The sequence below is a fragment of the Hoplias malabaricus genome, chromosome 16 (assembly GCF_029633855.1).
Source record: "Hoplias malabaricus isolate fHopMal1 chromosome 16, fHopMal1.hap1, whole genome shotgun sequence".
Taxonomy (NCBI): Eukaryota; Metazoa; Chordata; class Actinopteri; order Characiformes; family Erythrinidae; genus Hoplias; species Hoplias malabaricus.
Window position 1 is genome coordinate 21,442,267 of NC_089815.1, and position 16,787 is coordinate 21,459,053.

The window sequence follows — 16,787 nt, forward strand, 5'->3', positions numbered from 1 at the left end:
TATGTTTGGAGATAAAAAAAAAAATAAACAGGATATATGGGCTCAATTTGAATTAGAACGTGTCTGTGGCTTTTTCATAAAGCAGGTTTTATCCAATTATTTAGATTATTTTAGCCCGAATTTAAGCTTGTCCAAAAAGCGAAATACTGTTTGGAGTCGAATCTTCGTGGAATCACGAATCGACTCACTGGAATCGTTGAGTTTGCAGATAAGTACCGCCCATTATACACGTCACGCTACGTCTCGTGAATATTCATGCGAAAACTCAATAGAGGGTTTTCGTTGCGTTTTTTTGGGGTTTTTTTTTTTTGGACGACGGAGCGCATGAGCGCGGTCGAAACGGAATGGTAGCAAGATGGCGGCTTTGAAGGAGGAGCAGTGTTACGGACTGTCCTGCGGGAGAGTGAGCAACGGCAGCAATGTCTCCGTCTTTCACGTCAAACTCACTGACAGCGCGCTGAGAGCGTTTGAAGAATATCAGAGCAGCAAGGTAACGGTCACGGCTCGTGCTCGTTTCCTAGCAACAGTCTAGAATCTGGATTTTGTAAAGTATGGTTAAATAGTGGTGGGCTTTCTCTCCATAGCTAGCCGCGAGTCTCGGTCAGCTACTAAACTTCAGCTCGTAGCGTTATACCTGCTGACAGAGGATAAAATCGGCCACGAATTCCCCTTACTCCCGAGAGTAAGCTCGACACTAATAGTGAAGTCATTGTGCTTTTTCTCGTCTTCTAAACCTGTAAACACACATAAGATAACTGTCTAATAATATAATGACTGCACTTAGAAGCTGTGTGAGTCAGCTAGCAAACAAACTTGGGCTTATAAGCAAAGTATCTTTTAACTAGCGCAGATGGTCCCCAGCCTTTTTCCATTTCTTTCAACTTAATCCATCTTTTTAGCTTCTACATTCGTTTTAGGTCCTACTCGAATAGGACCACTCCTTATCAACAGGCTAACTTTGACCAGCTTCGCAAGCTTCTTATTCAAAATGCAGTTCCACCTTAAATAGCGCAGCAGTAAGTGCAGCACCATTTAAGGTGGAATGGGAAAACTCAAATATGAAGCTAACTTCAGGTTCCTCTTGCTTTGTACGCCTTCCCTCTGCGTTTTTAAACCATGCTAAGTGGTTTAAAAAGACAACGTTATTAACAGTCTGAAAAGTAGTTTCAGCGCTAGAGAACTATTCCCTGAGACATTCGTTATATTAGTCAGTTATCCTGGTTTATTACTCCGCGCTATGGCCAAATGGTTCTTCCATGTATTTCATATTTTCTCGGATTTTTTCTTTTAATTAAAGGATTTGATTCACTCGGCTTGTTACTGTTTGTTCAATAGTTAAAATGTATTATGGGGTCTGTTATCCGGGAAATGAAGTTTTCAAAATAATTTAATGTAATGAATTTATTTTTAAGTTTAAAATGTGCGCCAGTTATGCTAAAAACGGCATATGCCATTTTTGGGGTGTCACTTTTATATGGCGGCCTCTATATCGCACAACCGTTTAGCCCCGCCCATTCACGCTGAAGTTATAAGGTGGGTCTCGGTTAGACTGCTTTGTGAACGCAGGGCAACTAACCCGAGCAGAATCTGTTCACATTTACCGGTGTTAGAAGCACAATGGCAAAACTAGCCTCTTAATCCTAAAGCATACATGGAACTTGGAAAGTGATCATTGGATTATACATTTAGATTTTGATATATAAAGCCACATGTTTATAGTGTCTTACATTGGAAATATGGAGCTTCTATCAAACCCACCAACTGTGAAATAAAACAAACCAGTATTTATCTGTCTGAGGATTGACAATGGTACTAGTTTTAGTGCAAATGAGAATGGAGAAGAGAGTACAAAGAGAGATTACTAAAAGTCCAGCACTTCTGTTCTGTGCGATTCAAATTGAGAGTAAACAATCTAATTCTTAAAAGGAGCTGAAATAGGTCATTCTGAACAGTGCTGTGTTGTTTGATCTTCATGGCATTTTGACACCAAGTGTTTCAGATCTTCTATTAAGAACCCAGGGAACTGTGTCAACTTATGGAAGAGATATACCATGCCCCCATTTCAAAAAATAAAAATAAAAAACAGAACTGGGGACTTTAAAACAAATCCAAATCACAGGTTGTCTTTCCTCTTTGTGAGAGAGGATAAAAGTATCTACACTGTTGGCTGTGCCCTAATAACAAAGCAGTGAGCTCTATTGCTCTAGGGGAGACATTTTGTTAATGCCTCTGGTATGTATCAATCAGTGGAATTCTGAAATGACACAAAGGTATAACTAGACATAAAAATTTACACTCAACATAATCATGTATTCTCACTACACTCCAGATTAGAGTGAACATTTATGGACAGTTGAAGACTTTTTCAGACCTCGTGGTTACTCTGTGTTGCAGAGATTTGTTTGTTGAACTGGGTGTGATTTTTGTCTGTGGCATGAACTTGATTTTGAGGAAAGGTGTTATTTACTAGTCTTAGTAAACAGTCATAAGTATTTGGCATTGTGCCTCATGTTTTTATTAAAAAAAAGTGCCAAGTGACATATTCACTGTGTAGCCTATGTGACACTGAAGCATAGATTGAGCACATGACACCATGGTAGTGTGACTTGACTTTGCAAAGGGAGCGTATGTGTATTTTTAGTGTGCAAGAAAAGGACATGGAAATGTTCCCCACCGGTTTCAATGTAAGCTCTGTTTTAGTTTTGCTAAAGCAAGCAGGTCAGTCACATATCGTATTGTTTAGCCTTGGTTCTTGCTCACCACTTCCTTGTTAGTCAAGCGTTGACAATTTGATTATTACGTGGAACACAAACTTTTTAATGAACCTAATTATGTTCTGTTTAAATTATTGTACCAAATATTAGATGATGGCCAAGGCAGGCAATTTTGAAGATTATTTAAGTTCAATTCAAAGCAGAAGGGATGACTATTTTGTGTGTGCACAAACCCATTCAAAGTTAGGCGGGTCATTGGCAGTGGTTTGTAAAATGGACTCATGTACAACTCACAGCTTCTTAAATTTCCCCTTCAGTCATCAGCTAAAGGCTCAACTTCTCATCAGAATTACATACTTAGAAGTAAATTTAAAGAAAAAAAAATCCCTAATGTCTTAATTTCTCAGATATAGCTCTACTTCAGTATGCACAGATCTATGAATATGCAATTAGTCACCATCTTGATCTCCACCCACCTCTCCAGAGCAGCTTGAAACCATGCCCCTCAAGTTGAGAGGATTGGTTCCTTAGCTTTGTGGCGTAAGGAGTGCTGGATGTTTGAATCTGCTCATTTAAAAGGGACATATTATATGTCTGTTTCAACAAGTTAATACAGTTCCACAGGGAACAATGTCGGTGACATGCCTCATTCAAATTACAACATGCAACACAGCACTTTCTTGCCCTGTTGAGACAAAGCCTTTTTTTTTTTTTTTTTTTTTACTTTCAAGCATCAGCCACGGTGTGTGTCACAAGGAGAAGCACCACTGGCTTTAATCATATTTCTTTGTTGTATTTCTACATTTACATTATTACTATACTTAATCTGTACACTTATTTCTCTGCACTTGTTGCTTTATTTTTCCTCTAGCTAAGAAGAATGATGAATACAAAATGGGACCAGTGTAGATCTAGTACAGACCCTCAGTTTGTGCCTTGCGTTCTCACAGATTGTAGCTCGTCACCACACTCACTGCCAGTCACGACACTTTTCACACTACCGGACTTAGAGTCACAGACTGGTCCAGATATTAAATTTGCAAGATATTTATTAGGTGTTTGAGAGGCAATGGTGATCATACTGCAAGCTCTTATAAAGCATCCTTTAGTAGTTTATATATAGCAGTTGAGCCAGCACTGAGCTAATACTGTTTTGCCTCTGACTTGGAGGTTTATTCAGTGATCTCCAAAAACAGTCAGTGATTGAAAAATCACAGCTAAAGTCATGTAGTGTAAACCTGGCATAATCCCCTTTATGTAGTATGACTACAGTCACTGAGACAGTAAACTGTTATGAGTGATAAATAATTTAGTTCTTGATTGTCACATTTCTTTGCAGACAGCAGAAATTCAAATTCTTAAATAATTTGAATATAGAACATTTGTGTTTACGGATGTGTCTGTAAATGGGTTAAAAAAAAAAAACACCCAAACTGTCTTGGTCCGAAATCTTTCTCTCTCGTTCTACAAAACTAAACTTAAGTTAAAAATGAGTTTCTTTGCTAATTCTAAAACTGAATCAAAACTTAGAATGGTTAAACTACAGTAGACATTCCCATTAAATCTGAATTTATTTCTAGATGTTTGTAGTCATAATATTTTAGCAGTCTGCATAAGAGACAAGGTTAGGGTGCAGTTTAACATGGAGCACCACAAATTAACCATACTTTACTCTTGGAAGTTCCACAGATGAATTACCCAAAATGGGGAGACAGATAAATACAAAGGGAATGATTCTTTCTTGGTTTTAAGATATCTTTAAGATTTCATCAGCTTTCATCTTTTAACACCACAGAAAATGTTTTGCAGCATTTGTTGTTCCTTAGAAACTCTTATTGGTGTTTCAGTCTGAGTTCCAAACTAAGCACAGGTTGCTGAATATACTAGCAGTGCTCATCTTTGTAGCTGTTTAAAACTTGGTAGTTTCCACTGCATTTCCCCACAATCTGATTTAGTGCTGTTTTTACAAGAAAGTCCTAGGGGAATTTGAAAAACTAGTTAGATAAGAAATACTGCCTTCATTCACTGATGAATGACACATTTTCAGATATTAGGGCACCATTTACATGGATTTAATTGTGGTTACAGTATTTAAATCTGTAGAGGACTGTTTAATGGCAGAGGGACAATCTTGTATTGTTCTTTGCCAGCTATTCACAAAACAAATTGAAACAAGATGGATATAAACTTGCACCATCTGAGCCTGTTCACTTGGGTGTCATTGTGATCACGTTATTAATTACAGTATTTTTCCTGCATACCTCACCAAAGGATAAACAGTCCTTTAAATTTAATTTCAGTTATTAAGTAATTATATAAATTTTGGATTCCTGTAGAGCAAAGAAATCTGAAACCTGTCCCCCAATGTTTGTGGACATATCCTGACTCTTAGACTTTGCTGCAACAAACTGCTTCTAGGAATCTGGGAAGGATTTACACTAGTGTTTGGGACATTTCTGTGAGAATTTAACAATATTAAGCCACAAAGTTTAGTGATGTTAGGAACTGATGTGGGATGGTTCATTGTACGTGACATACACCCCTCCTGTCCAAGCCAGAACTGTCTGTTGGTGATAATAGAATGTTTTACTGCATCACAACCCAGTGCTTGCGGGCTTTATACCCCGCTAACCCGTACTTGGCATTGGTCATTGTGATGGAATCTCTACACCATTTGGTTCTATCACTGTTACTTTTCTCTAGTTGTTATATAAAATGGGTGGAAGTGACTCTTAAAGATCAAATTATATTGGATATAAAATTATTTACATTATTTACATAACATTTTGTAAAACTGAAATGTAACTTTAAATTGTAGTGTGTATATATATATATATATATATATATATATATATATATATATATATATATATATATATATATATATATATATGTGTATGTGTGTGTGTTTGTGTATGTATGTGTTTGTTAATATACAAACAAGAGTGTTATATTCTGTGAACAATGTGGAGTCTGACTGGAAGCACTAACGAGCTTTCACACGCTCTCACAGTTCTGGGTAGGTAGCTGAAGGAATCAGCTGATCACTTTGGCACTCTCTGGTCTATCAAATCAGCTTCTAGGTGAAATGTTACTCAGGATATTCTTGGATTCTGGGCAGGCACCTTTAAATGATGTATTATACAGCATATGGAACCTTTCTAAGAAGAAAATGTGCTGGTTGTTTGTCCTGTAAACTTTATTATTTGCAATGATATGGTCATGTTTGAAAAGGAGCAGCTATTGCATATGCTTTGTAATGTATGCTGAAATCCTGGGTATGCATTTAGAAACTAAGCTGATTCAGGCAATAAGTTCAGTGTATACGTTTTTGACAATATGTATGTAGTGTGATGTGTTTTGCATTCATCCAGAACTGTATGGTTAAATGCAAATGTCTGTAACAATTGTACCGGTTGTTACCCTGACTTTATCCTGGGTAACATGAGCGCATGTGCCTAAGAGCCGGTAATGTTTCGTATGATCTGAAAGATGGCACTACACATGCGCTGCCCCATGCCTAAACCATGCAGAACATTTCCAAGAGTGAGAAAGCATCTGTAGAGCAAAATCCCTAGCTGTATGCTACAGGTGTGAAAGGACAAGTCTGGAAAATGTCCGTACCAAAATCTCCAGATGTTTTCCAGAGTTCAAATGTAAAAGCAGCTTAGGCATAGGAATGAAACTATACTTTTATGAAAAGTTCCAACCACACCCTTTACGTACATAAATTAATACATCTATTTCAGACATTGTAACCATCACTGCCCACATACTGCCTGGATGCTAATGCATAGGATATCTAATGTTCTCTCCAATGAGACACGAGAGTGCTGTTCCCTGTAGTGTGGTGCGTTCTGTGTTTTTTATGGAAATGATTTAGTAATTCCTCTTGAAAGGCCTGGCTAGGATGGTATTAGTGTACCATTAGTATGTGATATAGATACAGTCCTGTATTTTTTTATTTTATTTTTTTTAGCCTTAACTACAGTCGACCCACGTTTATAATTGTTCATCGAAACAAATTGGTCACATGCAACAGTATATGTGTAAAATTACCCAACATCACTTCTCAGGGCACAAATGGGGCATGCGTCTTCATTGACTCGGAGCACTGAGGGCAACAGAACATGCCAAGGTCCAAGTTATTGCATAAGAGAGACTTAGCTGTTTACTATCTTTCCTTGTGTTTCTGTTTTCATGCAAGAACAAGAGCCAATTTTGTACTGGGTGTACATACAGCTTGTTCTCTTACTAAACCAAGTCTGTAAATAAGCACATCTGTTGAAACAGACCATTTCTGCGTTCTGTTGGCACTCAATTGGCACTTGTGTTGGAAGGCTGTGTAAACTGATTTTTGATTGTAAAGAATATGGCAGGATGTTTTAATTGTTGTTCATTTTGACATTTGTAATGTCAATTTGATGTTGTGTATAGGTTTTTCATTCATCTGTATGTTTCTTCACCTGTTGTTTTACTCTAGATTCCTGACACATTTCAATTTCATATTTCTTTTGCTCAGCTCTGCTTAGTTGGTCTGTTGTATGAGCTGTTGTAGTGTCGACAGTGAGTGGCAGTCAGGAGCCGTGCTCTGTCCCAAGGTTAGCCCTGTGGAACATTCTGGGCTCCAGTCCCAGAGAATAGTGACATGTCAGCAGCCCATTCAAATGAACAGGCTGAGTGTTGCACTCTGTCGGGGGCTTGATTGGTTGAGACAAGCTAAGTTTGATGCTCTCTTTTTACATTGCTGGGGATCTGTGCTCTCTAATAGCTTGTTGAAAACATAGTCTGAATAAGTGAACAGATACAACCTGACCCTTTTTTTTAAAGATAATTCTTTTAAATAATTTTCAAAAGAATGAATTCCAGAAAGATCACAGGTCTCTGACATGCCAGTGCTCATGGCCTAGACATATCATGAATGTGCTTAGTTTTTTAGTAGAGTATTTGGTCTAGAAAAACACTACTTCATATCAAAATGGCGTTCATTGAATCTATGGCCACAAAAAAGGGGATTTGACTAATGTAAATTTTGAGAGAGAGAGTGTAATATCTTCGTTAGGTATCTTGGTAGCACACAAAATGAAAAACTTCATTATGTAAGGAAATATGTAATTTTACCAGAAAGTCAGTAATATTTATGATGGATTCACACTGGAAAACAGTGATGGGAGTGGCTACTCGATTTATGCATTGCCATTACACCAAAAAACAAACACTTATAACACTCAGGTTTCACTGCTTCTCATAAGAAAACGTGCCACCACAAATGCTCCAGAATCTTTCCTGAAACAAGTGTGTGCAGTCTAGTCCCATCTGAACGTACCATTTCAGTCACTTTCCCACAGTTACTGAGATGATCCTGTAAGCATTAAGCTGCTGCGATTTTGGAAGATTTGGTAGTCTGTTCAGTCTTACATTCACACATACGGTCACTGTGGCCCAAATACAAACTTTGTTCATATGGGATACAGACATTTTATAATCAGATATGGGCCACTTTTGTATGTGGTATTGAAATCGGATCCAAATCTCTTCTGTAGCAAAGCGACTCAGTCTGGACAATGCATTTTTGTTTTCTAAAAAAAATATTTGGAGAAACAAAAAACCCATGAAACTTCTTAATCCAGGTTCTTGTCTCTCATTTATGAGTAAATTAAACATGGATATTTGTGGAAACAAGCTTCTTTCACGGTAGTTCTATATCAGTTTTAGATTGTTCATATCTGTATGACGCTGCTCAGATGTGTATCATGGACATATTAAACTCATGTCAGAGCTCATAATCTCTTTTGGAGACCAAGAAATTTTGCTTGGTTTGAAATGTTTTAGTATTCTTTAAAGTCTTTAATACGCTTTTTAATATGGAGCTCATTTGGAATAAAGAAACTCATTCTATGATACAGCACCGCACAGTAAAACACCAGTCCGGTCCCATTCCTTAATTTTAGAAATGAAAGTATGATATTTACTTCTGATCAGGGATCCTGAAGGTTTGTCCTTTTTAAGCATGGGAGTCAGTTTAGGAGCGTGATCTGTTCAGATTGATATCAGATATAGGTCACATTATATAGACAGTGAACAGCAGAACACAAAAATCAGATTTGAGTTACTTATCTGCTTTGTGAACTTAGCCATTTTCACAGTATCCAGTGACATTGAGTCATATCGTATATATTATTATAGTGTGTTCTGAGAATATTTGGTTCCAGGTTGTGTGTTCTGAGTTTCATTACTTGTTCACTTTTTCATGACCTCTGACTGGTTAAGTGGTGCTAGAACCCCAAACTACATTTGTGCATGTGCATGTGTGAATGCTGTCAACCATGGCTTAAAAAATAACACACAATTTAATATATTGTAGCATTCTGCCCAACAAAGGAGACACTCTTTAAAGGCTGCTTTCGACGAGCTGGTAACAGCTGCATAACCAGTATGAATTACCAGGCCTTAGAGATTTCACTCCTAACTCATCCATGCACATCTGGAATAAAAAAAAAAATGCTTATCTTATTTTAGGAAGTGCTCAAATGGGCATGATAGAAATTGTGACGTCTGAGGGTGTTTTTTTAAATATATATATATATATATATATATATATATATATATATATATATATATATATTAAATATAATATATATATATATAATATGTGTGTGTATGTACAAAGCCTAGATACCCCTGTTGCTAATTCAGCCTTAATTTCAAGGGCAAGATTCATTTTTAAAGGGAAGTCATTTGTCTAAATATGAATTGAACAGACAAATAATGATGTGAGATTTTGTTAAGTTTGGACCACATAACAGCTGGAACAAAGACTGTATTATCAGCTCTTACCTCTATCAGGTTTAAAGAAATAACAGACATTTGTGGTCATACAGTATTAATAATTATTTTCTTTCTGACACCTAATGATAGAATTTGGATGCAATAAGCAAGAGGCCAGCAGTGGTTCAGTACCCTACTGTCAGGCTAACATGCTAATTAGATTGGACTGCTTTCATTTGTGATGGAGATAAGCCAATGGATCATGTAGTGATCTCTGAGCATTTGTAGAGCTCTTCACCATTTCTGCTTTGATCTAGCTCTGCGCTGAATCATCATGCTCATTCAGAGGGCAGCAGGACAAATAATAAAGAGAATTCATCCTGCATTTCCAGTGTAGCCATGCTTGATCTTAAATGATCTGCCAAAACCTAGTGTCCCTAGTGTGTTTTCTGAAGTGGCATCAACACTTCATGACTTGAACGAATTAACATGAAGCATGGTAAATTATTATTGTTTAAAGATTGGGAGAGCAAAGACTACACTTGAATTTAAGGCCTTTTATTGGTTCACTTTTTTGTGTGTGTTAAGTTTCACAAGCCGTTCATATGGAAAAGAAACCAGTTGCTATCAAGAATATTTTTGTTCCATGTTAATCATTTATTATGTAATGTGCCTTATTGGTTCAAGAGTTTTGTTTTAAAACAGTTGTAATGTAATTTATGACAGAGCTGGATGTTAAATTGAATGGAAATTCCTCTGATTTGTTTTATTATTCTAATATAGTACATAACACCATGCTAATGCTGATGATAAAATATTCGTTTATATCATGCTATTGTCATTGCATTTCTGTCTACTGTAAAATGCCCCACTAAGCTGTGTTTATACTTAAAATATAACCATTTGCATCTCAGACCTTGACAAATGAAATATCACGTGACCTGTCATTATGATTGGATCCTGATGTTGTCTTCAGATTTGATATTTCAGTGATGTCTATAGGATGGTTTCCAAGGCAGGGATTAGGCATTGTACTGGACTATACAGCATGACTCCATTGAATGGTAATTTTCCATTGAAAGAAGGATATAGTCCAGGACCAAGCGTAATTCCTGTCGGGAAACCAGCTCTACTTGTTTAGTGTAATATTACTGTCCTATTTATCATTGAACGTTTCATGTGTTTGCAGCAGTTGGAAGTCTTATTTTTGGCATTCAAGTTCACTTTTTTAATGACCACCAGCCTGTTATCCCTTAAAAAAATAAAATATATATATATATATATATATATATTAATAAAAAGCTTATACTGTGCTTATTTTTTTATTTTTCAGATGTGCTTTTGACATATGGTTGATGGGCTTTGTCTGTTTATTTATTTATCTTACTTTTTTTTTTCCCTCAGGGTATATCTGCTCAACCACTAATACGATTCACTGGAAATCAAGGGGTAAGTTTGTACTATTCTTTGAAATATTTTGAACTATTCTTGGTTGTTTTCTGACTAAGCATCTCTATTTAGAATATAAGACATTGCTATTACTTAGGACAAATTAAGACTTATTATATCCTCATTTTCTTAGTCAGGAAGTCCCCTCATGCTGGAATGCTTTATCAGAATATGTAGGTAATTGGATGTTATCTCAAAAAGGACTTTGATTTGCAGAATAAGTAAACTACACTTAGCACAGTATCCTCTACTTAGACACATTAGGGCATAATTGAGAAAGAGCCGTTTGGTTCATTTGTTAATCTAAATTTCAGTGATGATGCCGCTCTGTTCTACTGCTCACAGAACCTGTTCCAAATAAATTTCACAGTTTGTTTATTTAGTTTTCCTCTTGTTTTACTTGTTTCAAATTATTGAGATGTGTGTTTAATTTGATTGCAAAAAGGAAACATCAGTGTAATAGAGACACAATCAGGGAAGTAGAATCTGATAGTCAGTATGTTTTGTTCGTTCTGCTCACATGGCCCACAGCAGCAGCATTAGTTGCTAAATACTGCAGTGGCATTAGAATGGATTTCCTGTAAGACTGCCATTGTTGTCTCCTTCAGCTTTAGAGAGCTATGCATTCCAGACATTTAGCTTTTGCACATCCATCTTGGCACTTGCACATTAGCCATGTTCAGCAGTGAAAAGCTGCAAACACCACTTAAGCATTTGCAAATGTGATACACACATGCATTTCTATGGAGACATGAGCATTAATCTACTTCATGCAACAGTGTTTGGCTCTGTTATATATGCCTCTGCCTACTGTAAACCCAGTGCTAATGTGTATGCCGTGTAACTACAGTATCTGAAATTGTAATGTTACATCAGTGGTGTGCAGAAGAATGTGGTCTGTCTGCATGTGTGGGTTTTTTTCTTCTTCTTCCCCTCTCCTCTTGCTCTTTTGAAAGTAGCACACTTTTCAGACCAAGTTCTGGTGTCAGGATCTTATTTCAGATATTAATAGTGTTGCATTAGGCTTTGTTTTTCAACTGTGTTGCTTCTGGCTTATTAGCAAACATTAAATATTGTTTAATATTTAATGTTTTTGTGTGTGTCTGTTTGCCAGTGTTGTTGACCCATGGATAAGACTTTTTTAACATGACTTTGAATTGGACATGAATTTTATCATTGTTAATGGACATTTCTTCAGTGCCTTTTCACCATCACAGTTTTTTTTAACCTGGCTCATCTCCTATGTGATTGCATGATCACATACAGGAACTGCTTCAGTTTCTGCTTGGCCGCAGCTTGCTATGTCACATGCTAGATAAGAAATGAAGAAGCACTTTGCTGGATTGGCCCTGTGTTTTGGTAGTTGAATCAGCAAAGTTTCTTTAACTAATACTGTTGGGTAGAACTTCCTGGAAAACTAAAGAAATGCACAAAGTGTTTAAAAGGCCTCTAATTATGTTTTGATATCCTATTCATCATGGAGGCAGACATGTTCATTTCAGAAAATGTAAAATACAAGTGAAAATATATTCTAGGTTTAGCATATAAACAAGGAGTGGAAGGTTTCCTTTAGCTGTCTGTGCCCTGCTAAGAGGAAGTGAGATGGTTCTCCACAATGGAGGAGCCACTCTGTGCCTGTTCTCCCTCAGCTGCTTTATTAATTCCACTACTGTGAAGAAGAGCACACAAGCCACTGAATAGGCTTAAAGAGATTCTTTGTTCTTTGGATGCTGTGCAGAGAAAAAATGCAGACATGACATGAAGGGGATGTGGAAATGGCTTTATCAATTCAAGTGTGAAAACTGGCTTCACGTGGTAAGATGAACCAATCGGTACCCCTAGGTTTGGCTGTATTGATGACTGTTTTGAGTATTGACTAAATTCTGTACCTGATTGGGTGCAGAATGGAACAGCTGATTAAATGTGAGTGAATTCCTACAAACCTAAAATACCAAAATCACTGAGAGTACTGTAGACTATTTGCAGATAGCTTGGCAACACATGGCAATGTGTGGAAAGTTAAATAATCCAGTGGGATTTTAAACAGTGGTTGTGTTGTGATGGGACAAAATGAGAGGAAACAGTGAATTGCTCAGTTAGCTTATTAACCAAGTAGAAGTTGGCAAGATATTGATTGTAAATGTAGAAGTTAGTTGCAATCTGAATCATTGTTTCACAAATGGAAGTGTCACTTCAGTAGCTGGAGACTAGAGTCCTGCATTGAACTCCATGTTGGCCTCTATAATCCCTCCTGTCTGAGGCGCTCAGTTCCTCCCTCTGCCCTCAAGTGATTTGCACTTCCTCTTAATCATCTTAGATTTTACACTTTGAAGTGCGTCGTGTTTGTGGGCTTATGACGCACTCCATCCTCCGAGAGCATTTCCGCCGAATTGGAGTGGTGTGTGTGTGCGCATGCATTTTAAAGTGAAGTTTTCAGCTGTTTTGAAAGAACAAGGAAGTGCCTGGCTATTGCTCAACTGATGAAAGTAAAAATATAAACCACATTCTTAAATCCATATCTTTCAGTGACTTGGAGCAGAATATCTCAACTCCTATAAGCACTGTTTGGTTTGCAGTAAACCCTCCAAATAAGTGTGTGAACAGTGGCAGGGCACAGCAGTGAAAGCGCTTCAGCCTGCGGCGTAAGGCTAGGACACATTGTTTATTTATAGTTGGCCACCTGCGGGCCACACACGTGTGAAAGAAACCCTGGGTAAACAGAGCCTGCTCTGAAATCATGTCAGCACTGTGTGTTGCATGAGTTCTTATGGAGTGGGCATTGACTGACTGCTCTCTGTACTGCAGTGGTGACACTCCAATTATAAAATTGAGGAAACTGCTCTCTCCTTCGGCGCTATTGCCCACAGAGTATGCTCCAGGAGTCTTATTTATTATTGTTTTTCATAAATTGTGCCTGTAACATGTTTACTCGTGTTGTGAATGTGTTAGTGGATATTAATACAGTATTGTTAGCCCATGTAACATTCCCCTTTTGGTGTTGATTGTGCTGTTGCTTTAAGAAGCTTACTCGCTGCTTGCATAACACTATTAAGTCCAGCAGCTCACATGTCTATCTGAATATGAGATCCCTGTCTGTGCTGACTCTCGTATCTTAAACTAAGCCACCGGACACTATTTGATGTGGGCATATTGTGGCACAGGGTTTGGGCACTGTGGCTGTTGCTGGCTGCTGCTTTATTGATTAATGTCATTTAGCTTTCATCATGGAGTCATTGTTGTTTTCTCAGGTTAGTCCCTGCTATACTTTGGTAAAGTGAGAGTAAGAATGAAAGGCCCCAAAAGCTATAAAACATGCAGCAAACACATGCACGCCCTTGGGCTATGGTGTGTCTGCTGGGAATATATTTTTTTTACCAGGGACATGCAATTTATGATTTACAGCAATAAAAACCACTTGGCCTTAATTACCTGTCATCAGACCTTATTACAGGTGATCACACTGGCTGTCTAATTGTGGAGGAATATCACTTTATGATAAACAGAAATTTTTCTGACACACTGAAATCCATTTCATAACATGTAAAGTGCACTTTGGCCAAAAACCTATTGATCTGGGCTAATAGAACATTACACTGTGTTGACCAAATGTTCTTTTGGGAAATATTCAAGCACCATTTTTACTGATGATGAAGAAACAGTACATTGACTAGTAGAATAAGTATGTATTTGCTAGAGTGGTATGTTGATGTTTGTTGTGCCATGTCTGTCAACAGAAAATCTCAATACCACGGTCGGAAAATCCAAATGAACTGCGAACATTTACATTCTATTTGTCCAATGTGGGGAGGGATAATCCCCATTTCGACTGTGTACAGCAGTATATTACAAGGTAAGCTGGTAAAAAAAAAATTATATATATAATTTCTTTTTTCTCATTTTCTGCAAACCATGACAACATATACAAGTTGATAACAGAGTGAACAGACATAAAATCTTACTTTCTTTTTGTTTTGTTTTTATTAGCCAACTAAGGTAACACTGCAGCTCACGTGGTTTTTAATTAGAGGTTAACATGTATCAATTTTTTACATTTTTTAAATCACTTTTTATAATGTTTACAAAAACATAATTATCACTGACATTTGAGTACAAACACCATCTGCTCTTCTGTCTGCACACTTCTGTTTGTCGCTGTCTGGAAAACAGTACTGAGAGATCAAATTGAATTGAGAACTTAAAGAGGAAGCAGCAGCTGAATTTTTAATGTTTTTTTTTTTTAAAGCATTCATGACTTGAGCTAATGGTTCAGTCACAGTTCAGATGTCCCGTTGTCCTCGTAAACTCATAATTCAGAGAAAATATTTGCAAAATGAGGACCTCCCATGGCCTTTTGTCTGCCAAATTTATATCAAAGCCTGGGTTGATGAGCCATGAAAGCAGAAGGTTAAGGATGTGCAGAAGGAACAGAATTTTCCTATACGGAAACTGGCTTATGTCATTTACCCATGTTAACTCCTTTCCGTGTATGTAAAAGTATTGACCAGAGGTGGGTAGTGTAGCCAAAAAGTGTACTCAAGTAAGAGTATTGTTGCTTTAGAATAATATGACTCAAGTAAAAAGTAGTCCCCCAACTAATTACTTGAGTAAGAGTAAAATGTACTAAGTGAAAAAACTACTCAGGTGACAAATTAAAATTCAGCCACAATAACTTAATAACAGAACAGTTGGGTCAATAGGTAGAGGTTACAAAGAATAAGAACAAGAAGGAGAATGCTGTACATAAACCATAAACTGTGTGTTTGCATGGTCACTCTGTGTTCAGCTGGCTCTGTTAAAACGGAGTCAAATGCTGCTAGTGGCTACATTTGATTGGTGAGACGCAGTCATGTGACAGAGCCTCTGTTGGAAGACTCGACAAAACAAAACAAAGAAATTGTACATTGGATGGATCAATTAAAAATAATTAGCAAGTAGCAAGCAGAATGTAGCTCAATGTAACAGAGTAAAAGTACTTAAGTAAAAGCAAAAAGTATGCTGCATTAACATTACTCATATATAAGTACAATTTATCCAAAATGTTACTCAAGTAAATGTAATGGAATAAATGTAGTGCATTACTTCCCACTGACTCAGTTTGACTCAGAGGTACTACGCAGCAATCCATCCTTCTGGTTTGATGAATGGTTTTGATGCAGATTTTGAGTACATCATCTCAAGTACGGGGTCCTGTCAACCATCTCTGTCACACTGCATTTCACATCATTGTGGAGTAATGTGTAATGATGTACACCTGCTTCGTTGTAGTGAAGGGAACATACAGCTGGACTGTCTGGGAGGGATCCAGGACAAAATCACGGTGTGTGCCACAGATGACTCCTATCAGAAGGCCAGGCAAAGCATGGCCCAGGCTGAAGAGGAGACACGCAGTCGGGCTGCCATTGTCATCAAGCCTGGTGGCAGATACGTGGGTAAGGCTGACTGCTGAATCTTGTAATTCAAAAAAAGTCTGGGAAAGAAGGGTCAGGCTGGTTATGTATGATACATGTGCTGATCGATTGCTGAGCACACACTGTTATACAAGTATTTATTGGAGGCAATTGAGAGGGGGAATACAGGGGAAAAATCCTCTTAAATATAGCTGGAGTTTAGGGTTCTCTTGGCATGAATTAATTATAATTCAGGGTGTGATTATGGAACAGTTCTCCACTCCATAGAATATGAGAAAAATCTGGCTTTTCCATGCTACCATAAATAATCAATGTAAAATTATCTATGACTTATTTTGACCCCTCCCCTGTTCTATAATACTAGTCTTATTCAGCAAAAAATAAATAACTGACCACAGTTAGACTTCTCTTACAGAACAACGGTAGACGGTGACGGTGGAGGGGCTCA

At 37.4% G+C, this 16,787-nt stretch overlaps 1 protein-coding gene across 1 annotated transcript in view; it reads left to right on the forward strand.

Moving 5' to 3' along the window:
• Window positions 1–132: 132 nt before the first annotated feature.
• The window catches only part of ell (elongation factor RNA polymerase II), a 28,598-nt gene continuing 11,943 nt past the window's right edge, over window positions 133–16,787 (forward strand). Inside the window, exons 1-4 of the mRNA XM_066647228.1 lie at window positions 133–490; window positions 10,887–10,931; window positions 14,666–14,781; window positions 16,197–16,360. Of these exons, the coding sequence (XP_066503325.1) occupies window positions 356–490; window positions 10,887–10,931; window positions 14,666–14,781; window positions 16,197–16,360 (460 nt within the window). The 5' untranslated portion in view covers window positions 133–355. The remainder of the gene's footprint in view (window positions 491–10,886; window positions 10,932–14,665; window positions 14,782–16,196; window positions 16,361–16,787) is intronic.